Source organism: Prenolepis imparis, unplaced genomic scaffold, assembly GCF_030444845.1.
Source record: "Prenolepis imparis isolate NDT839.2.m4 unplaced genomic scaffold, iyPreImpa1.0 SCAF_10, whole genome shotgun sequence".
NCBI lineage: Eukaryota > Metazoa > Arthropoda > Insecta > Hymenoptera > Formicidae > Prenolepis > Prenolepis imparis.
Genome location: NW_028141168.1, coordinates 919213 through 929604, shown reverse-complemented (window position 1 = coordinate 929604; position 10392 = coordinate 919213). Strand labels below are relative to the sequence as shown.

General features: G+C 40.4%; 1 protein-coding gene across 1 annotated transcript; it reads right to left on the bottom strand.

Moving 5' to 3' along the window:
• Nucleotides 1-350: 350 nt before the first annotated feature.
• Nucleotides 351-1472, bottom strand: LOC145942153 (uncharacterized). The gene has a single exon (XM_083048627.1). It carries the CDS (start codon nt 1470-1472, stop codon nt 351-353), a length of 1122 nt encoding a protein of 373 aa, XP_082904753.1.
• Nucleotides 1473-10392: the final 8920 nt, after the last annotated feature.

Below are 10392 nucleotides of genomic sequence, written 5' to 3'. Positions count from 1 at the left end.
GCAATCGACGCTACGGCGAGAATTATACGTGGATAACGAGTTGTTGTACGAACAATGTATATAATAAGCGATGCTGAATACCTTGTGATGTTGATAATTTGTCGCTTCTTCAGTCTTTGCCAAAACACATTCCAAGTCGGCGTACACTACAAACGGAAGTCGCTCCTTTCTGTTGTAGTTGTCGAAGCCGAGCCACTTGTCTTTATCGCTTGGTAACCGGATAGCGCAGTCGTTTATCTTTCCGCAGTCTACTGTATGTGACTGCAACTTGTCCTCCGATCCGAAATAGTGCAAGCATCTATGAAAGAAAAAAATTAAAATTTTACTAACGATTATTTTAATATATAATTTTATTGCAATAAATATACGTACCGATCGCAGATATATTTCTTGTGATCATGTTTGCTCAGTTGCGTGCTGACAAGTCGAGATATATTTTTGATGCATGCGAAATGTCCAACGTTGTCGTCCTCCACGTATAGCAAATTCACATGTTTTTCTCTTTTCCGATCGGCGAGTCGTATCGGAACAATTGATAGTTCCTTCTTCCTCTCGATGCCGTAGACGTTGATTGAGATATCGTTTATATGTTCAAACTTTTTTATTTGGTTTAACGTCATCGGAAACTCAATGTTTTGTAAATTTAGCACTGTTGTATAGTGCGGATATGAAGATTCCCGTTCCATATGTCTTTCAGCGGGGTACAGAGAGGCCACCACTGACCACGCGAAACACGCATTGTCTCTGGATTGCACATTAATTACCGCTCTCTTCATCATAATTTCTCGCGGTAATTTAATATGGCATCCCGCGCGCATTGAATTATACTTGTTTATATTTATAGTCAAGTTAATTATTTGTGATAACGCCCAACCACTATCGCGTTCTTGAAACTCTTTTAGCGATGCTAGCGTGGGCTCGATAACGCGGCGCTCGTACCACTCGTGTAAATCGGACGTGCGAAAGAGTTCATAGTTTTTTGTATTGACACTTTTGTTGGCGCGTTTATCGGACACAAACTCGCCATTAAACACGGTGTTCACTTTTACATTAATGTGTTTTTGCATCACTTTCTGCACGTGTTCGATCACAATGTCTTTGGCATCCTCGAAAAATTGACGAGGTTCGATGTAATTATTGTTTATTACCGCACCGGTTAAGATGCGGCTCTCGAACGCCGTATCAATCTCTCGCCAAACGAGTCTTTCCGCGTTATTGTCGCCACTGTATTCACCACCACTGGATACAAACTGTCTCTGCAATCGAGTTTTTGCACCCTCGAGTTGCGCGATTCTAGCAACCAATGATTGTCTATATCCAATCGAGAGTCGCGGACGCTTGACACGGCTGCATTCTTCAAGCTGTTTGATCAATTCCTCGCAGCGCAGCGCCCATTCAAAATACTCGCCCAAGGTGGCGACTTGATAAGACCGCTCCAACAGGTCGCGTTCGTTCTGCTCGATGTTTTCCATTATTTCTTTTATTCACTATTATGCCACTAACACTTCTAATACAAGAAAGTAACCACTAAACTTTTTTCACCGCCGCATCTATGCGCTTTCAAATCGTACTATGGTTTGACGCGCTCTCATCCTTCTTATATATTTCACCTAATTCTGTTTCCTTTTTTAACATTTGGTGTATCTCAAAAGATAGTTTCCCGAGATATCGGTTTTATGGATAGAGGAGTAAGGACACAAGCTGCCGAACGTTGGCGCCGATACGTCGCAATTCTTCATTAAAAAATATTAAGGAAGATGTTTCGCTCTCGTTTACGACCGATTTTCCGCGAGGGTACAAAGCTGCCGAACGTCAACGCTTTTACATTTGCACCTATAAATAATGTTTTGACATGTTCGACGCAGCGTCGGCCCTAAAATCTTCATTTCTTTCCATAATATCCTAATGATTTTATGGACATTTAATGGACATTTTGTTCATAAAATTAAAAAAAACATAGTTTTAATGGATTCTAGAACGCTTCCTTGACAAGTTCGAGCAGCCGGACATCGGTGCTTCCGTAATAAAATTATACTAACGAGGGTATAAAATTGTCGATCATCGGCGTTTGTTCTATACCTTTTGGGAAAATGTCTAAGATCCCTCATAAAAAAGTCGTAAAGATACCATCTACAAATATTGCACTCAGAAAACTCCCCCTCTTTTGTCGAAACATCCCCTCCACCCGCGTGATTTCAGCCCCCGCACCATCGAGATACCCCCGCCCCGCGTGATGTCATACCCCTCGCCACGGAGAACCTCCCGCGCCCCGCACCCCCCTCAGAGGACCCGGGTTAGAACCGGCCTTGTATCACTACTGATTAATAATGTAGTAATTCTATACTACTATTAAAAATATTTAAAATATATAATAAAATATTAACTCATAAAAACATAAACATTCTAAGAATTAAATGATCTACATAAATTCATATACATATTGTGGATTTGAGAATATAAAGATAGCGAGCGCGGTAATACGAATAATATATATATTTTGGCAAATCATCGCGCTTGAGTGTGTATGTCTGCGTGCGTGTGAATTTGTATTTGTTTTGACGAACGGTTCGTCCAAGAAAGTCAGTCACAGTCTTGTCGTCGAACAGTAAACAGGAAATATACATCGCTCTTTAAATTTGTATTCGATTTTTAATTAAAATTCCCGCAAACTTGATACCTCCTCCTGTTCGGATAACTCAAGACCACAATATATCCTCACTTTACTTATGTAATAAAAAATAAATTCCTCACATTGTTAAGAAATTTGTTAATCTATAAATATCCGATTACGAAGGCAGAATTTTAACTGTAAATAATGCTCATTGTGGACTCAAGAACACATGACGCAAGAGTTTGGAGAGCATCTCTCGTATGTAACCATCTGGAAGAGATGCCGGATGAAAAGATGCCTGGCTGTTAAGTAACTATACTTTTAGTTGATAATTTGTTTTTGTTTTTACATTTTCTAGGTGATAGAACATATTCTTTGCTGTCATATCTAATGACACCCAAGTTATACGAAGAGAAAACACCGTTAAATAAATAAGGGCCATACATCTAATCAATGTTCATTCAGTATTTGCAATTTTGTTTCGATAAGTAGAATGTCATCCCATCAAATGTCTTGTTTGTTGACTGACAATGAGCAATTTACGGCATAATCCTAGTATCTCTATATTCTTCTTTAACGTTTCTAATTTCGCAATATTATGTTTTATTTGATATAATTAAAAAATATAGAAAAACGGCTCTAATAGTAAAACTATATGTAAGGTAAAGAACAGGCTAATTAAGAGCCGAACGCGGTAAGAAAGGCGCAAATATTTCGATTAGTATAGATTTATTTAGTACGTTTCGGTCTATGGATTTGGACCATCTTCAGCATCTGGTAACATAAAAAGGTTACAGTAAACAAAAAAGAAGAAGACATATGACATGGAATACAAATATACGCGTAACAATAATAAGTAAACCGATGACTATGAAGCGATTACATACATAATAAATTAATTCGTCCGATAGTGTGTCAGTGCTTGTTCCTCAACCATGAGATAGAATAAAAAGAATGACACATGCAGTGAGCCTCCCTCTGATTCCAGCCAAAAAGGAAGAGTATCCTCGGATATTGTGAGGTAAATCCATGACGAATTTACAATCCTAAGCAACGCGGATGTAAAAGATATGACTTGATATAAATAAGCAGTGAATTAGAATTATAAAAAGGAAGACTCACTTTATCAGAACTAAATCACAGTCGAGAATCACAAGGGCAAAGCACGACTGACACACATGGAATTAAAAATGTCGTTAAGAGTTTGACACTGCGGATTGATAAACAAAGGAAAGCAAAGTAAAACGCTATGTTACATAGCAATGGCGCACAAAGAACGCGGTAATTTCAAAATAAATAGGGATATAATTTTTGTTTACCTCCGATCAACAAAGAACTCATTACAACAGAGCTTATTAAATGCGTGGAGAATAGCATTGACAAACTTCCTAGAAAACTTCACACAAATATCCGCAATAGGATCACTCCGTTAATAAACAAATCCATTTCTTACTCTCCAAAATCCTCCCCTCTCGATAAAAAACTTGTCGGGGCATCGCTTTCAGTGCGGAAGTTCTTACGTGACAACCGGAACAGCTCGTAATTCTTACGAGCGGATAAAGGTAACGTAACTGTAGCTCTTAATAAAACAGATTACGATCTCAAGATGAATGAGCTACTTGATGATAGCAATACTTATACAGTTTTGAAAAAAGATCCGGTTAAGAAATTGATAAGAGATCTCCACGGTTTGCTTGCGAGGTGGAAAAGCCAGGAATAGATTACAGATCTGACATATAAAAGGTTGAATTGCACGGATGGTATTTTACCGAGAGTCTATGGTTTACCGAAAATTCACAAAGCGGGCTGCCTGTTTCGAATACTTGTATCCTCTGTTAATACTCCGTTGTACAAGTTCGCCTCATTCTTGCATAATATGATTTATAAATCTATAACGAAGACCAGTAGTCACGTTTCAGATAGCTTCCAGTTGGTGGAGAAATTGACGGGCAAATACATTAGTAGTGATAGTATGAGAGTTCTAACTCAGGTCCTCTGAGGGGGTGAGGGGCGAGGGGAATCCATGGCGCGGGGGAATGACGTCACGCAGGGAGGGGGAAGCGTCCGCGATGTACCGCGAGGGGTCCGTGGGGAGGGGGAAGCGTCCGCGATGTACCGCGAGGAGTCCGTGGGGAGGGGGAAGCGTCCGCGAGGGGTCCGCGGGGAGGGGAAAGTGTCCGCGATGTACCGCGAGGGGTCCGCGGGTAGGGGGAAGCGTCCGCTAGGGTCCGCAGGGTGGGGGGAGGCGTCAGCGAGGTTAGGGTCCGCGGGGAGAGAGGAAACCGCGAAAGACCACGTGAAGCTTTGCGGGTGAGGGGTCCGTGGGGAGAGAGGAACGCGAAAGACCGCGTGGAGCTTGATTGGTGAGGGGTCCGCGGGGAGAGAGGAACGCGAAGGAGATGATGCGAAGGAGAGCGCGAGGCGAACGCGAAAGAGAAGACGCACGCGAAGGAGAGAGATAGCGGTCGCGAGATAGTGCGAGATGGAGAGGTAGCACAGCGAGGAAGCGAGTAAAGAGAGAGATAGCGCAAGCGAGGCGTATATGCAAGAGAGAGAGAGAGAGATGTTGCGAGAGATGAAGCAGCGAAGGAGAGCGCGAGGTGTTCGCGAGAGAGAGAATTTTTAATAATATTTTAATAATAATATTTTAATAATATTAATATATAATTCTTTTATAATAATATTAATATTAATATATAATAATTCTTCGCAATGAATCATCACACCCTTTTATTACATCAATCAACCATCGATTGTAATGTTTGAAACAGCGACGACAGGTCTGAATCTCTGGATCCGCCTTTATGTGTTCCGGCAGCTTGTCCCACACGTAGTGGATGTGATTTTCACATCGCAATAAAACTGCTTTTGGCACAAATTGCAGCTGTTCGGCGCTTAAACTGTGAATATCGTGAGCACTTGTTAGCATGACAAACATTTTTTCGGTACTGAGCGATTCATGGTTCCGCGCAGCTATAAATAGGCTCTCCATGACTCATTCATTCATTCGAGAGAAAACATGCGGTTCGTTCGGCAAGCGACGATAATCAAAGTTGCAAATTTCGACGATAAAACACGGTTGATGTCGGATAAAGAAATACGCAGACATGGAAACATGCTACCAAATACTATACGCGATATCATCTGCGGTCCTTCAAATTGTGGTAAAACTAACGCGTTGATTAGTTTGATAGAAACCCCGCACGGCATTTGCTTCGAGAACGTGTATGTATACTCGAAATCGCTTCAACAACCGAAATATCAATATTTGGATAATTTGCTATCACCGATAGAAGAAATTGGTTATTTTACATTCTCTAATAATAGCGATGTCATTCCACCGAGTGAGGCGCTTCCGAATTCCATTTTTATCTTTGATGACGTGGCATGCGACAAGCAAGAAACGATAAGAGAGTACTTTGCAATGGGACGACACTCGAGCGTCGACTGTTTCTATCTTTGTCAAACGTATGCCAAGATACCCAAGCATCTTATACGTGAAAATGCAAACTTGCTAATTTTATTTAAACAAGATGGGACAAACTTGAAACATGTGTACAACGATCACGTAAATACAGATATGTCTTACGATAATTTTTGCGCTTTTTGTCAGAAATGTTGGCAACATAAATATGGATTCGCGGCGATTGACAAGGACAGTCCGCTGACTAATGGACGATACAGAAAAGGTTATAATGAATTTGCAATACCGCAAAGCAATTAGTCGCTTTCGATGCATTGATCGAGCAACGTCTAAATTGCAACATGATGAATAACGATTGTGTAAAGATTGTGAGAGAGATTGCGAAAACGAGCGATTCAATCCATAAAAAATATCGTTTCTTGAAAACTGGTAAAATGGAGGAGGACGATGCATTGGAGAGGCATTTTAAACCAATCTCTGAACCTCTGAAACAGCTTGTTGAAAATACAGTCGGTGTAGAGTCTGGTGAAGAAAAGATTGAACCGTCGAGTATGCTCGGAGAGAAAAAAGAGTTTAAAACAAAGCGATCAAATATATCATTGAGCGGTATAACTTCTACTCCAAAGCGAATCAAAAGCAGGCGAATGCAACAATTATTGGATGCAACTACTTCTACTCCGATACAAGATGTATAACCAAGACAATTATTGCATGATAAGACGTCTATCGAGGAAATTTTCGAGACTACTCCTGAATCGCTTGTGACATCAATACAACATTCATTACAAACATCTGAGGGTCAAAATTCATTGCGAAATCACCTGGGTCCACTTGCTCAAAAATATGTGGCAGCTATATTGAGTCAAGATAAAAATTCCAAGATGGATTACGTATACGGTGTTAAATTTATCGACAAAGGAATGACGCTCGGTAATAAAAATTTCGATGTGGATAAAAATGATAATATAATTATCGATGGATCAAAATACGTTGGAACAACAGGTCTTTACGAGTTGGTTTTCAAGAGAATTCCCGACGATGAAATATATACTGCGAATGACTTGCAGAACTACAAAAGTATATTAATAAGAACAAATGCGCAGACGAAATGGTAATGTGAATCAGCCAGTATTAGGTAACAAGGGATACAAATATAAATATATAATCGCACCATTATTCTCTGATAAAATATCTGGAAAAGGTATACCGCGTGCTATGACCTTAAACAATAATAAGATTGATTACGTGCATTGGAATGATCCCAACGAGTTGGTAGATCATCTGCGATTGCTCGAAGTTTCACGTCAAGCCGGCAACAACGCCCACGGCAATGAAATATTGTCGATTATCGAGGAACTTTACGAAGCTGGTATTATTATAAAATAAGCTATACATTCACGATACGAGTCAGTCTGTCAATATTAGTGGTATCGAAATGTCGATTAATAAATTCGGATTATCACTTGGAACGTCGAATAATAATTCATATTATCAATGGAATGGATTACTAAGAAATTACGTGCGCGATAACACTCTGTGTTATCTACTAACACCCTCCGCTAACAACCTCCGGCTATGACGCAAGGTCGCGCAAGATACGACGTGTAGCGCAACCGGAAGATGATAATGATGCAGCCAACAAACGATATGTCGAAGCGAGTGTCAAGCTTTTGAGAGATCAACAGAAAGAAATTGAGAAAAAAATAATCAGGCTTGAAAGGAATATGCAGGCGCTATTATTAACGCTGGATAAAATGGTTGTAACGCAGACTACATCAAAAGATACATAAAGAACTGTACGTGAAATTATATCACATTATTACAAATATGCCTCGATCAAACACCTCTGAAAGCAGCTACTCGTGGAGGAATTGCACGCTCCAGCGAGAAGAAATTTTCCGCGTAGACGCGTCAGTACATGGATACGACGACCTGTGGCAAGCTGACGTGGTCGAGATGCGTCCTTATGCAAGAGTCAAAAGGATACAATTACATACTCACCGTAATCGATGTGTTGAGCAAGTATGCATGGGCCGTGCCGCTCAAGAGTAAGAGTGGAAACGAAATGTCCGAAACGATTGCAAAGATAATTCGAGACGTTGGAAGATGCCCGAAAAATTTTCAAACCGATAGAGGAAAAGAATTTTACAATGCGAATGTGCAGAAACTCATAAAAAAAACACAACATCAATCATTACTCGACGTATTCTGTTATGAAAGCCTCGGTCGTGGAACGATTTAATCGTACTTTAAAGAACAATATGTGGAAAATGTTTACACTTGATGGCAATTACAAGTGGATCGACGCGCTGTCCCGACTCGTTGCAGAGTACAATGCGCGAAAACATCGCACTATCAATATGAAACCTATCGATGTTACGCCTGCGATCGCCGAAAAACTTTTAAATACGGTGTATAGTAACGTAAAAATTGTTGCTCCGGCAAGATTCAAAGTAGGCGGTTCGGTACGCGTGAGTAAATTCAAGACCATCTTTAAAAAGGTTTTACGCCAAATTGGACTACCGAAATATTTAAAATTGCCAAAGTACAGAAAACTTATCCCGCGACATATATACTTGAAGATTCGCGCGGAAATCCCGTCGCTGGAGGATTCTACGGGTACGAGTTACATCATGTTGCAAATCCCGACGTCTATCTCGTGGAAAAGACTTTGCGGAAAAAAGGTGATGACGTTTATTTGAAATGGTTGAGAATGGATAAATCACACAACTCATGGATACATAAAAATAATGTATTGTTGCGTCTCCCGGACGCCTCTTGCAATCCTCCCGAGATATCTCACTCACACAAGCACTCTCACTCGTGCGCGAAATAAATCAAGACACGATTGTGAACAGATTGGTGTTTAATGGAGTGACGACCCTTTGAGATACAAATAGAAGAAGTACAATTAATATTGGGAAATTAGTCAGAGGTCTCGTAACGTCAAAACGGTATGACAGCTAGACCAAGACTGACATGGCGATGAAAAACAAAAGTAACCCGGGGGTTGTTTATCAACAACCCTCTTGACGACGATCTCCCGGAAACGTATAGGGGATGATCTTGAAATGTAGATCCGAGAATGAGGATGCAGATCCGAAGGGGCGCAACACTGCCCCACGGGAAAACCACGGATCAAAAACCGTGGGCGAGATAGTCTTCTCAATCGAAGAATCAAATGACCGAAACGAAACAAATGGGAAGTCTCCTTCTGGAAGGTGTCAGCTGTTCTTGAGCTTCGGCCACAGGAACTTTCTCAGGAGATCCTTCTCTTACCGAAGACTCAGACAAACCTCTCGAAGACTTCAACTGCAAAAGAAAAATATTCCTTACGCAGTACAAATTCAATAATAGAAATACGCTCATACACGCACACACACCATACGCCCCCATTTCCTAATAATCTTTACGGGCTCCAACCTAACTAACAATTAACAATATTCCTTTCTAAAAATGAAGCTAATCCGCATGAACCACTTTCTTCCTATGTCTGGGCGTTTTTTGGATACAATATACCACATCGTTGAACTTTTTCACTATAGAGAAAGGTCCTTCCAAATTACTCTGTAACTTAGGAGCTTTACCTTTGACTCTTCGGGGGTTATAAAACCAAACTCTCTCTCCCTCCTGAAAAAGAATCTTTCTAACTCCCTTATCGTACCAATTTTTCACCCGAGAAGATTTAATAATCATCTTCTCTCTAACTTCAGAATGTATTTTATCTAATTTTCCTTTCAAAGTTCTAGCGAAATTTCCTAGCGAAGACGATTCTTCTTCTTCCGGTCTAGGAGGGTTTCCCCGTAACAAATCCACAGGAAGTATTAAATCTCGACCAAAATATAACTCCGCAGGAGTCATCCCTGTGGTTTCGTGTTTTGAAGATCTGTAAGCAAGAAGGAACATGGGAATCCATCGATCCCAATCTTTTTGATTTTCAGAAATATATTTCGCTAGATAATTGATTATAGTCTGATGTTGTCGCTCGACTTGTCCAACAGACTGAGGATGTAAGGCAGTAGTCCGAGTTTTTCTAATTCCTAGAAGTTCCATTAATTCTGCGAAGAGTTTTGACTCAAAATTCTTCCCTTGATCGGTGTGTACCTCTAAAGGTACTCCATGTCTTGAGACAAATTAATTGATGAAAATTTCTGCCACCGTTTTTGCCTTAATATTCTTCAGAGGAAAAGCTTCTACCCATTTGGTGAAGCAATCTACGATGACAATCAAATATCTATTCCCAGATAAAGTTGTTGGAAGTGGACCTAAAATATCCATCTGAACTCTCTCGAAAGGATTTCCAACATTATAAACTTGCATAGGAGATTTTCCCTTTCCTGTGGGGCCCTTCTTAGAA

Coding starts and splice junctions, on each gene's coding strand:
- LOC145942153 (XM_083048627.1), bottom strand. CDS start 1,472: ATGGAAAACATCGAGCAGAACGAACGCGACCTGTTGGAGCGGTCTTAT.